At 36.5% G+C, this 20,404-nt stretch overlaps 1 protein-coding gene across 14 annotated transcripts in view; it reads right to left on the reverse strand.

Moving 5' to 3' along the window:
* Positions 1 to 20,404, reverse strand: part of UNC80 (unc-80 homolog, NALCN channel complex subunit) — a 231,472-nt gene that overhangs the window by 134,245 nt on the left and 76,823 nt on the right. For all 14 annotated transcript variants that reach the window (XM_032754682.2, XM_032754681.2, XM_032754680.2 and 11 more), the window contains one exon: positions 17,152 to 17,324. In XM_032754682.2, coding sequence (XP_032610573.1) covers positions 17,152 to 17,324 — 173 coding nt within the window. The remainder of the gene's footprint in view (positions 1 to 17,151; positions 17,325 to 20,404) is intronic.

Raw genomic sequence — 20,404 nt, forward strand, 5'->3', positions numbered from 1 at the left:
TTTTCCAACTGCAATACTATTGACTATTTGGGTCAGATGATTCTCTCTCTCTCTCTCTCTCTCTCTCTCTGTGTGTGTGTGTGTGTGTGTGTGTGTGTGTGTGTGTGTGTGTCAGGGTGCATTTTGTATTATGGAATGTTTATCAGCATCTTTGGTATTTACCCAATCCCCAAGTTGTGACAACTGAAAATTCCTCCAGACATTGTCAAATGTTCCTTGATGGGCAAAACTACCCCTTGTTGGGAACCAAGGGATCAGACACAGTTGAAAAGAGAAAAGGTGAAGTGGAAAATATATCTGATAATTTAGCATAGAGACAGATGAAAAATATGAAAAAGAGGTTATCAAAAACAGAAAATAAAATGAAAAGATCTATCTTATATATTTTCAATTTACAGAAAGAAAGATTAAAGAAAATGTGAAGGACACAATATTGAAAAGATAAGTTGAGAATTTTTAGAATAAATATCATATGTCAATTACACAATTCAAATACCTAATGAACCTCAAATAAGAAAAATGCTAAGAATGTTTTAGTAAAACTGCAAAATATAAACAATAAAGAGAAGATATTCAAAGTGACTACAGTGGGAGGAGGGCAGATTACCTACAAAGGATTCTCAATTAAGCCAGAAAAGAATGAGATAATATCTTTGAAGTATAGAAAGAAAATGTCAGCCTATAAATACAATTCTAGCAAAAGTATCTTCAAGTTGAGATCAAAATAAAGAGATTTTCAATTAAACTGTAACTGAGAGATCTACTGCCAATTGATTGCCACTAAAGACACTTCTGAAATAATCTTAGGAGGAATATCTAAGAGGCAAGGAAAAATGGTGAACAAAGAATATGTTAAATTTGGGGAGTAAATTTAAAACTCATTTTCCTAAAAATCAATACAAATAATGTCTAATTTGTGAATATTAATGCAAAAGCAAGATAGAACTAAATCTTGAACAACAGGAACAACAGTTGGGGTTGAAGCTCTCTTTTTTTTTTTTTTTTTTTGAGACGGAGCTGGAGTGCAGTGGCAGGATCTCGGCTCACTGCAACTCCGCTTCCCGGGTTCACGCCATTCTCCCGCCTCAGCCTCCCGAGTAGCTGGGACTACAGGCGTCCGCCACAACGCCTGGCTAATTTTTTGTATTTTTAGTAGAGATGGGGTTTCACCGTGTTAGCCAGGATGGTCTCGATCTCCTGACCTGGCGATCCGCCTGCCTTGGCCTCCCAAAGTGCTGGGATTACAGGCGTAAGCCATCGCGACCGGCCGAAACCCTCTTATTTTTTGAGAAGAGTAAAGAAATTCATTGATGGACTAGAAACAGCAGCGTTCGGAGGCTCCCACTGAAAAAAAAAAAACAAAAAACAATAAACGTGTGAATCCTTCACCGGCAACCAAGCTATCCAGGTTCTCTCGTCAGAACTAAGAGGCTGCCCTGACCCATGGAGAGAAGGAAAAGCAGTGTGGTGCGGCGGCCCACTTGGGAGCCACAAAGGCCAGGGAATGTCCTCCCCCAAGCCAAGGGAGGCGGTGGGTGAGCATGCTACACAGGCAGGGAAACCGTGCTTTTAACATGGAATTGTGCAACTCACAGATCAGAAGATGCCCCTCACGAACTCACGCCACCGGAGCCTAGCATCGCAACCCCAGAATGTGCAGACTCTTAACAGCCTCTCAGCTGGAATCTGCTTAAGCCTACTGAACTCCTGGTGGGAGAAGCGACCAGCACTGGCTGCCTGCTGTTTAAGCCATTTGAACTCCTTGTGGGAGGGGCAGCAGCCAGCAGTGGGACTCGAAATTACCTAACACGCTAAGCTCCCTGGGCGGGGGAAGGGTGGCACCCATCTCTACAGCCCAAGGCTGTGCTTTTCCCCTGTTGGTGGGAAGCTGCACGGCTTGGTCCCAAGACATGTCCCCCACAGCCCAACACACCGGCTGTGGCAGTCTGCGGCCAGAGTGCCTCTTCAGGACTGACCCTGACCCCTCTTTTCTCATGGGGCGGGGTTTCCCTACAGGAACTCCAATAACTCCAGCCAGAGGCTCAGGAACAGAATCTGGATGCCCCTGGGCCTGAGACCCTGGGGAAGGGGTGGCCTCAGTCTCTTCTTCGGGCCAGCAGACTTAGCCTTTCCTTTGAGGAATCTCTGAGGTAGCTGAGGAATCCGGGCAGCCCAGACGAGTGGGTTTCCCCACAGCGAGGCACACCCCCTCCACCAAAGGACAAAGTGCTTCATTAAATGGGTCCTGTTCCTCTTGCCACCCAACTAGGTGAAACCCTCCAAGAGGGGTTGTCAGACACCCTATAAAGGGGCAATCCTATTGGCATTTAGGTTGGTGCCCCTCGAGGTCAGAGGTCCCAGAAGAAGGAGCAGACACCCATCTTTGCTGCTCTCCAGCCTCCTTGAGTGACATCTCCAGGCACAGGAGCAAATCAGATGAATAGGGCCTGAAGTGAACCCCCAGCAAACTGCAGCAGCTCTACAGAGGAGGAACCTGACCATTGAAATAAAAATAAACAAGCAGATGGCAACAACAACAGCATCATCATCAACAACACAAAAGCCCCCACCAAAGCCCCATCCAAGGGTCAGCAGCCTCAAAGACCGAAACTAGACAAACTCACGAAGATGAGAAAGAATCAATGAAAAAATGCTGAAGACCCAAAATGTCAGGGTGCCTCTTCTCCTCCAAATGATCGCAGCGTCTCTCCATCAAGGGCACAGAACTGGACCGAGATCACATGGACAAATTGACAGAAGTAGGCTTCAGAAGATGGGTAATAGAAAACTACACTGAGCTAAAGGAGCATGTTGTAATGGAATGAAAAGAAGCTGAGAACCTTGATAAAAGGTTAGAGGAATTGCTAACTAGAATAACCAGTTTAGAGAGGAACATAAATGACTTGATGGAGCTGAAAAACACAGCATGAGAACTTCATGAAGTACACACAAGTATCAATAGCTGAATCGACCAAGCAGAAGAAAGGATATCAAAGTTTGAAGACCACCTTGCTGAAATAAGGAATGCAGGCAAAACTACAGAAAAAAGAATGAAAAGGAATGAACAAAGCCTCCAAGACATATGGGACTTCATAAAAAGACTGAACCTACGATTGACTGGAGTACCAGAAGGAGATGAGAAGAATGGAAACAAGCTGGAAAACACACTTCCGGATATTATCCGGGAGAACTTCCCCAACCTAGCAAGACAGGCCAACATGCAAATTCAGGAAATACAGAGAACACCATTAAGATATTCCATGAGAAGATCAACCCCAAGACACATAATCATCAGATTCTCCAAGGTGGAAATGAAGGAAAAACTGTTAAGGGCAGCCAGAGTGAAAGGCCAGGTCACCTACAAAGGGAAGCCCATCAGACTAACAGCAGGCCTCTCAGCAGAAACTCTATAAGCCGGAAGAGATTGGGGGCCATATTCAACATTCTTAAGAAAAAGAATTTTCAACCCAGAATTTCATATCCAGCCAAATGAAGCTTTATAAGCAAAGGAGAAATAAAATCCTTTCCAGACAAGCAAATGCTGAGGAATTTCATTACCACCAGGCCTGCCCTGCAAGAGCTCCCGAAAGAAGCACTAAATATGGAAAGGAAAAGCTGGTACCAGCCACTGCAAAAACACACCAAAATATAAAGACCAATGACACTATGAAGAAACTGCATCAACTAGTGTCCAAATAAACCAAATAACAGCATGATGAGAGGATCAAATTCACAAATAACAATAACTAACCTTAAATGTAAATGGGCTAAAGGCCCCAATTAAAAGACACAGGCTGGCAAATTGAATAAAAAGCCAAAACCCATCAGTGTCCTGTATTCAGGGGACCCATCTCACGTGCAAAGACACACATAGGCTCAAAATAAAGAGATGGTGGAAAATTTACCAAACAAATGGAAAGCAAAAAAAAAGCAGAGGTTGCAATCCTAGTCTCTGACAAAACAGACTTTAAACCAACAAAGATCAAAAAAGACAAAGAAGGGCATTATGTAATGGTAAACGGAACAATTCAACAAGAAGAGCTAACTATCCTAAATGTATATGCCCCCAATACAAGAGCACTCAGATTCATAAAGCAAGTTCTTAGAGATCTACAAAGAGACTAAACTCTCAAACAATAATAGTGGGAGACTTTAACACCCCACTGTCAATATTAGACAGATCAATGAGACAGAAAATTAACAAGGATATTCAGGACTTGAACTCAGCTCTGGACCAAGCAGACCTAATAGACATCTACAGAACTCTCCATCCCAAATCAATAGAACATACATTCTTCTCAGCACTGCATAGCAAGAAGTTATTTGAAACCAACGAGAATGAAGAGACAATGTACCAGAATATCTGGGACACAGCTAAAGCAGTGTTAAGAGGGAAATTTATAGCACTAAATGCCCACCTCAGAAAGCTAGGAAGATCTCAAATCGACACCCTAACGTCACAATTAAAAGAGCTAGAGAGGCAAGAATAAACTAAACCAAAAGCTAGCAGAAGACAAGCAATAAGTAAGATCAGAGAAGAATTGAAGGAGATAAAGACACGAAAAATGCTCCAAAAAAATCAATGAATCCAGGAGCTGGTGTTTTGAAAAAATAAGCAAAATAGACCACTAGCTAGATTAATAAAGAAGAAGAGAGAGAAGAATCAAATAGACACAATAAAAAATGATAAAGGGGATATCTCCACTGACCCCACAGAAATACAAACTACCATCAGAGAATACTATAAACCCCTCTATGCAAATAAACTAGAAAATCTAGAAGAAACAGATACATTCCTGGACTTGTATGCCCTCCCAAGACTAAACCACGAAGAAGTTGAATCCCGGTATAGAACAATAACAAGTTCTGAAATTGCAGCAGTATTAATAGCATACCAACCAAAAAAAGCCCAGGACCAGTTGGATTCACAGCTGAATTCTACCAGAAATATAAAGAGGAGCTGGTACCATTTCTTCTGAAACTATTCCAAACAATTGAGAAGGAGGGACTTCTCCCTAACTCATTTTATGAAGCCAGCATCATCCTGATACCAAAACCTGGAAGAGACACAATATAAAAAGAATGTGCCTGATGAATATCTGTGCGAAAATCCTCAATAAAATACTGGCAAACCAAATCCAGCAGCACATCAAAAAACTTATCCATCACGATCAAGTCTGCTTCATCCCTGGCATGTAAGACTGGTTAAACATATGCAAATCAATAAATGTAATCCATCACATAAACAGAACCAAAGACCAAAACCACATGATTATCTCAATAGGTACAGAAAGGCCTTTGATAAAATTCATCATCCCTTTATGTTAAAAACTCTCAATAAACTAGGTATTGATGGAACATATCTCGAAATAATAAGAGCTATCAATGACAAACCCAAAGCCAATATCATATTGAATGGGCAAAAGCTGGAAGCGTTCCCTTTGAAAACCAGTACAAGACAGGGATGCCCTCTTCTCACCACTCCTAGTCAACATAGTATTGGGAGTTCTGGCCAGGGCAATCAGGCAAAGAAAGAAATAACGGGCATTAAAATAGGAAGAGAGGAAGTCAACTTGTCTTTGTTTGCAGACGACATGACTTTATATGTAGAAAACACCATCAACTCAGCACCAAAACTCCTTAAACTGATAAGTTATTTCAGCAAAGTCTCAGGATAGAAAATCAATGTGCAAAAATCACAAACATTCCTTTACAGCAACGATAGACAAGCAGAGAGCAAAATCATGAATGAACTCCCATTCACAATCGCTACAAAGAGAATAAAATTCATAGGAATACAGCTAACAAGGGATGTGAAGAACCTCTTCAAGGAGAACTACAAACCACTGCTCAAGGAAATAGAGAGGACACAAACAAATGGAAAAACATTCTATCCTCATGGATAAGAAAAATCAATGTCATGAAAATGGCCATATTGCCCAAAGTAATTTATAGATTCAATGCTATTCCCATCAAATAACCATTGACATTCTTCATAGAATTAGAAAAAACTATTCTAAATTTTATGTGGAATCAAAGGAGACCCCATATAGCCAAGACAATCCTAAGCAAAAAGAACAAAGCTGGAGGCATCATGCTACCTGACTTCAAACTACAATGCTCACTGACTTCAAACTACAAGGCTACAATAACCAAAACAGCATGGTACTGGTACTAAAACAGACTTATAGACCAATGGAGCAGAACAGAGACCTTGGAAATAACACCACACATCTACAACCATCTAATCTTCAACAAACCTGCCAAAAACAAGTGATGGGGAAAGGATTTCCTATTCAGTAAATGGTGCTGGGAATACTGGCTAGCCATATGCAGAAAACTGAAACTGGACCCCTCCATTACACCTTATATAAAAATTAACTCAAGACGGATTAAAGATTTAAATGTAAAACCCCAAACCATAAAAATCCTAGAAGAAAACCTAGGCAATACCATTCAGGACACAGGCTTCATGATAAAAAAGTACTTCATGACAAAAATGCCAGAAGCAATTGCAACAAAAGCAAAAATTGACAAATGGGATCTAATTAAACTAAAGAGCTTCTACACAGCAAGAGAAACTATCATCAGAGTGAACAAGCCACCTACAGAATGGGAGAAAATTTTTGCAATCTACCCATTTGACAAAGGTCTAATTTCCAGAATTTACAAGGAACTTAAACAAATTTACAGGAAAAAAAACAACCCCATCGAAAAGTGAGAAAAGGATATGAACAGACACTTCTCAAAAGGAGACATTATGCAGCCAACAAACATGAAAAAAAGGTCAACATCACTGATCATCAGAGAAATGCAAATCGGAACCACAGTGAGATACCATCTCATGCTGGTCAGAGTGGAGATTATTAAAAAGTCAGGAAACAATAGATGCTGGCAAGGCTGTGGAGAAATAGGAACACTTTGACACTGTCAGTGGGAATGTAAATTAGTTCAACCATTGTGGAAGACAGTATGGTGATTCCTCAAGGATCTAGAACCAGAAATATCATTTGACCCAGGATTCACATTACTGGGTATACCCAAAGGAATATAAATCATTCTACTATAAAGACACATGCACACGTATATTTATTGCAGCACTATTTACAATAGCAAAGACATGGAACCAACCCAAATGCCCGTCACTGACAGACTTGATAAAGAAAAGGTGGTACATATACACCATGGAATACTATGTAGCCATGAAAAGTGAGATAATGTCCTTTGCAGGGATATGGATGAAGCTGGCAGCCATCATCCTCAGCAAACTAACACAGGAACAGGTACTCAAACACTGCATGTTCTCACTCATAAGTGGGAGTTGAACAATGAGGACACATGGGCACAGAGAGGTAAGCAGCACACACCAGGGCCTGCTGGGGTATAGAGAGTGAGGAGAGGAAACTTAGAGGATGAGTCAATAGGTGCAGCAAACCACCATGGCACACATATACCTGTGTAACACACCTGTACATTCTGCACATGTATCCTCTTTTTTTAGAAAAAAAATTAAAAAAAATTCATTGATTTTAGACTTTTAGTTAAATATGTATGTGATTTCTAGAAACATAAAGTGAATATAATAATCTACAAACTAGTAAAGGAAAATAACTTTTAAAATGTGAAACTATACCAAAGCAAGAGAAATAAACCCTAAACACAATCTAAAAGAAGGCATGAAATTGAAACACACACACGCACACACAATGAAATAATAAAAAGTGTAATAAACAAGCAAAAATGACAGAAGTGAATCTAAATATGTCAGTAATCACAATCTGTACAAATAGACTAAATTTTCTAGGAAAAAACTGTTTAAATGATGAAAAAAATTAAATATAAACCTTTTTTCTTTCTTTCTTTTTTTTGGAAACAGGGTTTCATTCTGTGGCCCAGACTAGAGTACAGTTGTGTGATCTGGGCTCACTGCGACCTCTGTTTCCTGGGTTCAAGCTATTCTTGTGCCTCTGCCTCCCAAGAAGCTGGGATTACAGGCATGGCTAATTTTTGTATTTTTAGTAGAGACAGGTTTTTGCTATGTTGGCCAGGCTGGTCTTGAACTCCTGACCTCAAGTGATCCACCCACCGTGGCCTCCCAAAGTGCTGTGATTACAGGTGTGAGCCACCTTGCCCGGCCCAAATACATGCTTTTAATAAGACATACACCTAAGTAACAAACAGATAGAAAAGTTGAAAGTAAAGGATTGGCAAAAAGACATGCCCGGCCAATACTAACCTAATGAAATTGTTGTAGCTATATTAGCCTTGTAGAAAAACATATCTTAAGGTAGAAAGTATTACTAAAAATCAACGTGCCACTTGATAGTAATAAATAGTTCAAATCATTAGAAATTGTAATATTTCTAAACCTGTTTGCTTCCAAATAAATAAAACAAAAAAATGTCATCACTGTAAATACAAATGAATGTATTTGTCATCATTGTGAGGGATTTCAACACAACTAACAGTAATTGATAGATCAAACAGTGAGAAAACAATCAGAACATAGATTCAAATAACCCAATTAATGAGTTTGATCATATGTATATCAATCACTGTGTTCTACAACTGGCGAATACAAACTCTTTTCAACAACACATGGAACATTTATAAAAACTGATAATATTTTAGGTCATAAAGAAAGTCTAAATTAATTCTAAAGAATCAGTAACTTAGAAATTAATAACAAATTGATTTTTAACAAAACCCTGGATTTTATAAATTAAAACACACACATATCGAGATACCTATGAGTCAAAAAGAAAATAGTTAAAGAAATTAGAAAGTACTTAAAAGTAAATTAAACAAAAATACTGCTTATCAAAATTTATGGTATGCAGTTAAAGTAGTACTTAGAGGAAAATTAATAGCTAAGTTCTTAGTTTACAACAGAGAAAAGAATATCAATGAACAAAGTAATCAACTTAAGAATAATGCAATTAGCCCAAAGCATGAGAGAAAATAATAAAAATAAGAGCAAGCATTAATAAATTAGAGAACAAACATACAATAGAAAGATTAAAAAATGAAATAGACAAATGACTGGTACATCTAGTTAAAAAACTGGAAACAATTTTAGAAATAAAAATAGGTAACTACAGATACTGCAAGGATTAGAATAAGAATGTATTCTAATCAATTTTATGCCAACAAACCTTAAAATATGGATTAAATTGATAAACTACTTAAAAAATTAAAATTACTTAAACTGTCTCAGGAAGAAATAGAACTTTTGAATAATCAATTCAGATCTGAATTTCAATAATCTCTAAATATATCCGTGGACTCAATGCAATTCCAAGAATAAATCAAATGATTTTTCATGGACTCTGATAAGCTAACTATAAAATTTCATGTGGAAGAACGAAGAGCCTCGACTAGCCTACGTGATGTTTAAAGTTCTAACTATTAATACAGAGTAGGTTGACTCAGGATACATAGAAAATGGAATAAAACAAAACCCAGGACAGGCATGGTGGCTTACACCTGTAATCCCAGCACTTTGGGAGGCCAAGGTGGGTGGATCACCTAATGTCAGGAGTTCTAGATCAGCCTGACCAATATGGTGAAACCCCGTCTCTACTAAAAATACAAAACTTAGCCGGGCGTGGTGGCAGGTGCCTGTAGTCTCAGCTACTTGGGAGGCTGAGACAGAAGAATTACTCGAACCTGGGAGGTGAAGGTTGTAGTGAGCTGAGATCACGCCACTGCACTCCAGCCTGGGCAACAGAGCAAGGCTCCATCTCAAAAACAAACAAACAAACAAACAAACAAAAAACAAATAAACAAAAAATCCAAAACCCAGAATTACATCATGCTTGTAAGGACACCTGACATTTGATTAAGATGGAAATGCACATCTGAGAAGAATGCATTAACTAGTCAATATATTGTGCTAGGATAATTATTTTTCCACGGGAATGAAAGAACATAAAGAAAATGAATTCCTATCCTATACTATTCACATAAAACATGAAGACTTAATTGTGAAAGTTAATCTTTAATACTTTTAGAGAAAAATATAAGAATGTCTTTGCTACTTTGGAATTTCAAGACAGAAGTGCTGGCCATGAAGGATAATTTTTATGAATTATATTAAATTAAAATCTCTTAATTAAAATATATGAAAAAAATTGAAGAAGAAAACAAGCTGAACACTGGGAGATGATGCAATGTAAAGAGCAGAAAAAAGATTAATATTGACATCACCTATAATCTTTTAAAAATTAGAAATAAAAGATAATCTTCCAATAAGAGAATGAACAAAAGACACAAATGAAATCTTTTACCAAAGCAGAAACAGAAATAGTAAATAAACTGATGACAAGACTTCTTAAACTTTAGGTTAAAATATAGATTAAAGGTTATTACTTTAAAGCACCACATTGTTAAAAATAAAAATATTGGATAATACAGTGTTGGCAAGAACATAGAGAAACAGGAGTTTTCATTATACCGTTGGCACTTATTTGGAATTTTTGCAACTACTCTGAAATACAATTTGGCATCATATAGTAAAATTGTAACTCAATAATTTTACTCATAGGTTTATTTAGGAAACTATATATGAATCGAGACCCATACACAAAAATATTAATAAAGGCATTGCTAAAATTAGCCAGAATTTTGAAAAAAATTAGAATGTTCACCTAACATAGAGTGGACATATAAATTGTGGCATGTTCAAACAAATGAATACCATTCATGAGTAAACATTAACATATTAACACTAAATGCATCAACAAGGAGGAACTCAAACATAATGTTAAACAAATAAGAAAAAGGATAGCATGACTTCCTATAAGTTAATTTCAAAACCAGACAAAACAAACCAAAACAAAATAAATAATATATTCTCTAAAGACACATACCAATGTGGCAAAATAAAGCACAAGAAAGATATTAAGATAAAGTTCAGAAGAGCAGTGTCTTCTCAGAGGTAAAGGTGTGTGATTAGGTAAGGGAACACAGAAACTGGAAATGTTTTGTGTCATGGATATGTGACTTTTAGATTTTTTTCTTTAAATTCTATGTATTTATGATATATATTCATTTTGTTTCATTTTATTTTATAAGTTCTGGGGTACATGTCCAGGATGTGCAGGTTTGTTACATAGGTAAACTTCTGCCATGGTGGTTTGCTGTACCTATCAACTCATCACCTAGGTATTAAGTCCAGCACGCATTAGCTATTTGTCCTGATGCTCTCCCTTCCCCTGCCCCTCTAACCCTACTGACAGGTCCCAGTGTGTGTTGTTCCCCTGTGTCCATGTGTCCACGTGTTCTCATTGTTCAGCTCCCACTTACAAGTGAGAATATGTGGTGTTTGGTTTTCTGTTCCTGCATTAGTTTGCTGAGGATAATGGCTTTCAGCCCCATTCAAGTCCCTGCAAAAGACATGATCTCATTCCTTTTTATGGCTGCATAGTATTCTATGTTGTATATGTACCACATTTTCTTTATCCAGTCTATTATTGATGGGCATTTGGGTTGATTCATGTCTTTGCTATTGTAAATAGTCCTGCAATAAACATACATGTGCATGTGTTTTTATAGTAGAATGACTTATAGTCCTTTGGGTATATACCCAGTAATGGGATTGCTGGGTCAGATGGTATTTCTGGTTCTAGGTCTTTAAGGAATCACCACACTGTCTTCCACAATAGTTGAACTAATTTGCATTCCCACCAACAACGTAAATGCATTCCTATTTCTCCACAGCCTCACCAGCATCTGTCATTTCTTGACTTTTTAATAATCACCATTCTGACTGGTGTGAGATGGTATCTCATTGTAGTTTTGATTTGTATTTCTCTGATGATCAGTGATGTTGAGCTTTTTTTCATTTGTTTATTGGCCACATAAATGTTTTCTTTTGAGAACGGTTCATTCATATCCTTTGCCCACTTTTAAATGTTTTTTTCTTGTAAATTTGTTTAAGTTCCTTGTAGATTCTGGATATTAGATTTTTGTCATATGGATAGATTGCAAAAAATTTCTCCCATTCAGTAGATTGTCTGTTCATTCTGATGATAGTTTCTTTTGCTGTATATTCATTTTAAAAATCTGCACTCTCATGTCCATTGCAGCACCATTCACAATAGCCAAGACATAGGTTCAACCCAAGTATCCATCAATAGGTGAATGAATAAAGAAAATGCAGCACATACAAAACAATGAAATACTATTCAAGCATTTTTTATGCTACATTTCATAGTTAGAATCTTTTTAAAAAATTCATTACCACTACATTAAGAGGATAATTTGATAGTTTAGTTTTGTTATTACTAAATTATTTCTAATTTTCTTATGATTCAAAAGAGAATCATAAGGTATTTCCTCTTTCATGCATTCCTGTCTCATTGAAAGGACTTAATTTGCATTGATCATTAAATATCTTGTGATGTTAAGCCCCAATATGAATTATATTTGATGCAATAAGCCTGGAGGTAAGTGTGAATTAGACCTACGGTAACTGAAGGTCTTTTCCTAGGAGAGTCCTGGTTTATGTCTCTTTTCCTCACATAATTAATGATAACTCTTTCACTCTTGAAAGTGTCCTATTTTGAAAAAGAATTATATATGCACTCCTTCTAAAGCTGTCTACTTATGAGGCTAAATAATTTAACATTAGATTTCCTCCATCCACAGACTAGGGAGAATTCTATGATCCTATGGATGGGTCTTATACTTACGGAATTGTTCCTAAAGCAAACTGGCATTATTATTAGTGTTATTCATGCTAATAAATTACCAGTAAATTAGAAATCACTGCTTGTGCATGTTACAAATTCAACTAGATAAATAAGGATAGACTATTTCACTTGAAAAATATAGGAAGTAGACATACCTTTTGCTTGAACTGTTTAATTTTTTTTTATTTTCTTTTTAGTTTTGTACTTGTAGATTATATAAACCTAGAGATGAAATGAATCCTTTCTAAAATGTGTCTTTTAAAAAATGCCAGGCCGGGTGCGGTGGCTCACGTCTGTAATGCCAGCACTTTGGGAGGCCGAGGCGGGCGGATCACGAGGTCAGGAGATCGAGACCACGGTGAAATCCCGTCGCTACTAAAAATACAAAAAATTAGCTGGGCGCAGTGGCGGGGGCCCGTAGTCCCAGCTACTCGGGAGGCTGAGGCAGGAGAATGGCGTGAACCCGGGAGGCGGAGCTTGCAGTGAGCCGAGATTGCGCCACTGCACTCCAGCCTGGGCGACAGAGTGAGACTCCGTCTCAAAAAAAACAAAAAAAAAATGCCTTACAGTTGCATCTGCTAAATTAACCCTAAAGAGAAAGATTGTGAGGAAAAGCTGTGCTGGACTTAAAATTGAATCAATTATCCCTACATTTAGTGGTCACAGCAATAATAAAAGTAGGATTGTTTAGAACCAACAAAAAAAAAAAAACAGATCAGCAAAACTTTGAACACTGACATTTCTAGTATTTCTTTCATCTAACAATTCTTTTTAATTCTGAAGAAAATTACAGTCTTAAAAAAATCACATTTAAGGACATAAACTATTCTAATATAAAATTATGTCAAAATGCAAAAATTGTATTTAAGCTGCACTTAAAAATAAATGTAACAAAGCAAAACAATAAAAGAGAGGTGGGAGAAAATACAAGATTGAAATATGATGATGAATTGAGCACATTTATTTTTCCCCTCCTCCACCAAATACTATTTGATGAAATGGTGGAATCTATAACTATGTCTCTATCTATCTCTGTATATCTATATCTATCTATATATCTGTATCTGTGCCTATATCTAGATCCACATCTGTACCTCATTTGCATATCTACCTAGCATAGCTACATCTATGTTTATTTCTATATTTATATCTATTTATATTATATACATATATCTAAATAAAACCACAATGCATTTAAAAACACATAAAATATACTTAAAAACTGAGGCATTCTTGAAAGATTGGAAGTGGGTGAATCAGATATTGGATAAAACCAAATACAGAGGAAACAAAAGCTAAAAATACCTTTGGCAGAAAACATCAGTGAAAGTTAGCATAACCCTGAGGAACTCCTAACCCAGATCAATAAATATGAACAATTGCAGTTATCACAACTGGACAAATGATGGTAAACACCAAATGCTACTTTGATTCAAGCACATACAACATGTAGCTGCATTACCTTCCTCTCAGTCTGTCAGAATTCACCAGCCCCTTTAGTTCCTTCACTTTCCATAGCTGAGAAACTGATTGTAAGTGTGTCCTTATTTGGGGTTCATCTCTTGGCTTAATCCTTTTGCTCTCATACCAACAAATAAGACAATGAATGTGAAGGTGCTTTATAAACGATCAAGCATAATGAAAATGTTATGATTATTATTCTCTACCAACACCTCTGCCAGCCACCACCACCACCACCATCATCACCTATGCCTTTTATCCAACCAATCATGTCTACCCAGATTCTCTCTCTCTTTTTGCCTCACAATGGAAATTACTGAGCTCCTTTAACCCTTGATTGATTCTGACCTCTGGAATTTTGACCTCTGTACGCTACACACAGCTTGACCTTGACCTTGAATCAAAGACTGTCAGGTATGAAAGGAACTCCTACTACCCACACACTACTTGATCCTCCTGTACATTCACCCCCACTGGATCCAGTCTAATGACAAAGACCTCATTACTTCCAGATGCAGGCTACTCAATCAGTGGACACATAGGTTAATGAGAAAATGCCTCTTTATTTGATGGCTCAAAAGACACTGCTTATAAGCTCCAGCGCTCCTTCATTTTCTTTCTTACCATGAGACTTATGAGATCAACCAGCTTCTGTCACCTTCACTTCCCTAACCACGTTTAAGCTATTGGGTATAAAATATGGAATTCGTTATTATTGCATGCTTTAAAGTAAATGGTCTCACATAATATTTTAATAAGAGAATCAGTATGGTAGAATACAAAATAGAAGGGCTTGGAAGATAGACTCAGGTTCCAATCTGGCTCCATCCTTTGCTGACTTTGTAGCCCTGCCTATTAATCGGTCTTTCTGAGCTTCAGTTTTTTCCTTTGGCAACAGGGTGGGCATACAATAAATACTAATCATTCATTAATCAACCTTAGAATGCTGTACACTTAGACATCTGGAAAAAAAATCACTATATAAACACAATCTTCATTGGAAAAAGGGAAAAACAGATGCAGCCCTCCAGTTGAGTTTTGTTGTGTTATCATTAACAAGACCATGCCTGGCACATAGGAATCCCTCAAAAGACATTTGCTGAGTTAATTATTATATGGTGAGTATCTTATAACTCACATTGACTCTGGGCTTTTAAATACCACCACCCTTTCCATTTGATGTATTTGACATGTAGAGAACTGCTACTCTCCCTCCCTGACTATATACAGTCCAAAATTACTTACTACTCAGGGAGGAACTGAGGAGTGCTCCACTCACTATCACTGCTCTCATTATTACCCAGTTAGTCCAAGAATTCCTTCTGTTCTCTAATCAAATCCTGCTGCTTACACCACTACTGACACTGCATGTGGTGTTTGATATTTTCCACTCATATCAGCACTTTCAAATCATTGCCAACCTGAGAGCTATAAAGTAGGAATCTGTGGCTATTTTAATAGGTATTTCTTTTACTTTTTTTTTTAACTTGTAAATTAACAGAGCATTTCTTAAGTTCAAGTAAGATGAGGTATAGTTTACTGACTATTAGTATTTTTGGTGACTGGCTGTTCATATACTTTTCCATTGTTTAAGTGTTTGTTTGTTCTTTTTTAATGAATTTGTTGCATTTATTTATTTTAATCTGCTCCTTCGGGAACAGAGCAAGATGTGATTAAGACAAACCATGCATGACTCAAAAGAGTGACAGCTAAGTTTCCACTATCCCACCTAGAAAACAGGGGATTGGCTCCTTGCCTTGTCAAGCTCTCCTGCTTTAGACAGACATCTCACTGTACTTTGACTGTTTAATTGCCACAAACCTCAGCTCTCCTGGAGACCTGTGATATTCTACATTTTACAGTCACCATGGCACATATCATTACACATTGAACATGCTGCAATTTTTAAAAAATTCTCAAAGGTCACTACCCAATAATGAGAAACTGACTGAAAAAACTTACATAATGGAAAGCAATCATTTTGAGTGATTATAAGCGGTATTAATATTTCAGCCTTAAACGAAGCCACATACCTTGCTGGTCACTAAATATCCTTAGAGCAAAAGCTGCAAATGTCACAGAGAAATTTCATGAATTACATTATAAGGTTTGGATTATTTTCCAAGGTAAAATATGAGTGACCACTGGTCACTTATTCGTGTGTCATAAAACCTGAAAAAAGGATCATTTATTGGCAGGCTTAAAGTTTTTTGTTCTAATAAAAATCTGTTTCAGTTTGTCTTTTTTAAAAGTTAAAATAAAATACTTTTTTTTCCTAATGTTTACTTGGTATTTTGTACCCAGTGTTTATGCAGCATATAAAGACTTTATAAATAAAGATAGGCTGAGTTCAAAACTCACATGTGGGCCTAATTTACCTGATAAAAACACTTTCTAACCAAGATCCACTTCATACTCTTTAATCTTTTACATGTGTATAATACCATACAATGTCCAAAGTGTTTGTGCAATTCATTTCAATTGATCCTTGCTTCATATTTTTCCTCCAATTGATGGATAATGAAATGAAGGCTTGGTGAGTTTAAAGGACTAATACATGGCAGACATAAGACCAATAATATAGTAATAATGGCCCACTTTATTGTGTAGTTCCTGTATTTCAGGCACTGTGATGAGGGCCTTATATCTAATATCTCATTTAGTTTTCACACTAGCCCTGGGAGGTAGCTATAGTATTGTTATTGCTCTTACACTCATTTTACAGAGGTTCAGGTAGTAAATGTCAGAGTGATTTTAACTCAGTCGGTCTGACTCCAGAGCCTTCACATATTTAGACAAGTCTATTTCCCAGGGCATATTAATTAAGATTTTTCTCCCTTTTTCACCATCTTTCTTCCCCCTTTTATCACTAATTCTGAAAAAGCAAACAAACAAACAAACACAGGAGGATTACAATTGGGGAATCATGCTTACCTCTGTTAACAGTGTTACTTGGGATGGGGGGCAGGGTGGGAAAATTCTTTCACCAACTTACTAGATCCAAGGCAGCTGCTAGGATGGAGGCATCAGGAATTGTCCCTGGCTCACAGCAGTTTAACAGAAATTGGAAGCGTTTCATGCCTTGTCGGATTGCTCCAAGATTCACCACGTTTTTGCTTTTTCCACCATCTTGGTTGGGAGAGAGATGATCATCAAAACTGTGGCAACCTGTAGGGGTAGTGCCATGGTGGAGGAATGAAAGAGAGAGAACGTAAAGGAGCACAGGTTTAAAAAGAGTTTCAAAGATATAACAGAGTGTTTTCTACAGTGTTGGCCAGAAAACTTTCTCCTTCACTCCACTTCCTTGCTCTCCAACCTAATGTTTGATTTAAACACATCCTGACTTTTGGGAATCTGGTGACACATGACATATGAAAATGCAAGATTTTACCTAAATATTTAAATACAGTGTTTGATCATTTTACTTGCAGGTCTTCTTTTGAATACTAGTAAGAGCTTTTGGTGTATTTAAAATTATTCTTCCTGTAATCAACAACTTCTGTTTTTATGGAAGTTGCAATCATTGTGCAATTTCAGATCTGTTACAACAAATTGATACAGCATTGGTACAGCATTGTGTATAATGTGTACACTGTGTACAGCATGCTGTACAAATTGGTACAGCACTGTGGTGAAAGGAAAAACCTTTTCTCAGTTACAGTGCAAAGAATCACTGGCTACCAGAGGTCCAGAGTTAGGGTTACCACTCTAACAATTTGCATTCATAGTAGATAAAAGGGGGTGTTTACAGTTATGGGCCTGGGTTTACCATGACAGTGCACGACACACAAGGATGTCAGCCACTATATCCACTAATGGAAAAATGCGGGAACCTACTCTATCAGGGAACACATCCTTTGGAAGCAGTTTAAGCCTGGGACACAGATTCATTTAGACTTTATTACCACCAGATTTAAAAATTATGGCAAGGCATAAAAATAATTACCAATCTTGGTCTACAACTTTCACAGTGACTCAGTCATATTGACGTATGTCAGTATGAAATAACATGATGGCTGGGATTTGTTTTACAATACATTTAAAAGAGCATGAAAGATAGATGAAGCAAATATGGCAATTTCTAAATTATTTTTGCAAGTGTGATGAATATTTTGGATCCAATGAACCATTCTCTTTACTTTTTGCCTATGTTTGAACACTTTCATAAGCTCAAAAATGGCTCAGAAGATAATTAAAGTATCATTATTGAAATTTCCTATATTTCATTCTTTATGGGTATGTTTCTTTTTCAGATGCAAATATTCCATATTCAAAAGTTCAAAATTCAATACCTTCAGTGTTTTTTTTTCCAGTTAGTATAGCATATTTTTTATCATATGCAAAAGGAACTACCATGAGAAGAATCTGATGGCGGAAAAAATTCAAAAGACAAAATCTCAAATGATACAAAGAAGAAAAGCTATAGATGACGAACAAACAATTCCAGGAGAGCTTTGTTTTCAAGCAGCTCCCTTTCAAAATGCTACTCTATTTCCTCACTGGACATTACCAAAGCTACTAGAACAGGTAAATTCCTGTTATTTTTTATAACTATATGTCACTTTATTAATCATTTATATATGCCCCTTTAATAGTATATAAAGTATACTATATGTATACCAAAGGATTCTCATCTGTTAAAAGTATAAACAGTCCCTTAAACTTTGAATTAAAGAGGCATCCCAAATAATAAGATTTTTTTTTGTGAATCCAGTTGTTTTATTATTTGTTGCTATAATTAAGATTTAAAATACATTAGGTAATAACAGCCTAAAATTTGTAATGGAATTAATACATAAGACCAGATAGATGATCAATGAAGTTATTCTTATTTATCAAATTTATTAAGAACAGTTGAGATCATTTTATTTAAGGAAGCATTAAGAATATGTATTTCACAAATTTCTTCAATTTTTATTTGACAAGATTACCAATTTCAAAAGGATTGTATTCAATATTTCTAAAAGAAGTGCCACTTTAATTGCGAGAATTTCAGAAATAATGCAGTTAAGGGATGTAAGTAAAATAATGAAGAGAGAAGTCATCAGAACATTCACTGACAGCAAGAACCTATATTCTTTGCTTCACAGAATAATATATATTTATTACAGGTGAGAAGATCAGCAGAATCCTATAAGCACAGGACATAAGAATCATGTTGTTAATAAAAGCTAATTATAATGGACATTTTCCATTGTATTTATAGAGCATTGTATTTATATAGCATTAATAGATAAGAATATATTTTTGATATATTTTTGGTACTATTTTTGAGCACTTAGTATATCCCAAGTACTGTATGAAATATTTTATAATTAATTTTCTTTATTTTTTGCCATAGCCCTATAAGATACGTTTTTTAAATTATTTTAAAAGAGAGTGTATTTTTGGGGTGTATGGGTCTGTTGGTGAGGAGAGAGTGGTGGACAGAGACAGAGAAAGAGAGAAGGAACAGGTGAAGGAACAGGTTAAGTAGCCCAATCTGTTTATACAATGGACAGTTATAAAGGCAAGATTTAAATCCAGATCTACTGAGAGTGCACAAACCGGCACTCTTACCACTATGCCACAATGTAATCTCTAAAATACCAAATGTTTATATGGAAGAAGGTCAGACTTTTATACTCTGCTGAAGGTAGTGATCATGTTAGAAAAACTTAATGTAAGAAATAATTCCTCATTGTACATATTATATTTCTTGGGTTTTCTCCTGTATTTTTAATGATAAACTGATGATAAAATTGTATCCTGCTGGCATTCCATATTGTACTACTAAAAGAAATGTCAAAAAGTAATTTGGCTGCAAAATGTATTTTTTAATCAATTTTTTATAGCAATACACTAGGATGTAAGAATGCCTCTTGGCTTCCTTAGATATAACGATTACTTTTTTAGCCTCAGTATATTTTAGTTGCATTTGTTTAATACTTATTTTTTATGTTGAGGTGTATATTGAGGTGTAATTATAATTCTATTTACGTAGAATGCATTTTTATAAGCTTTTAAATCCAAGAAGGGATGTATAAAAATATCCTGCTTGTTTTTTAACATTATTTTTAATTGGCAAATCATTATCATATACACTTACGGGTACAAAGTTTCAGACATAAAATCTAGTATTTCCTTAAGCAGCATTTCCCATTGTGTTGATGGCACAGCTGAGAACATAGAACATGTGCAGTAAACGTGTTGAGTGGTTGAAAAAAATTGTTTTAATTGATCAAACACCTTCCCTCAAATAGAGACAA

The sequence above is a fragment of the Hylobates moloch genome, unplaced genomic scaffold, assembly GCF_009828535.3.
Source record: "Hylobates moloch isolate HMO894 unplaced genomic scaffold, HMol_V3 SCAFFOLD_1, whole genome shotgun sequence".
NCBI lineage: Eukaryota > Metazoa > Chordata > Mammalia > Primates > Hylobatidae > Hylobates > Hylobates moloch.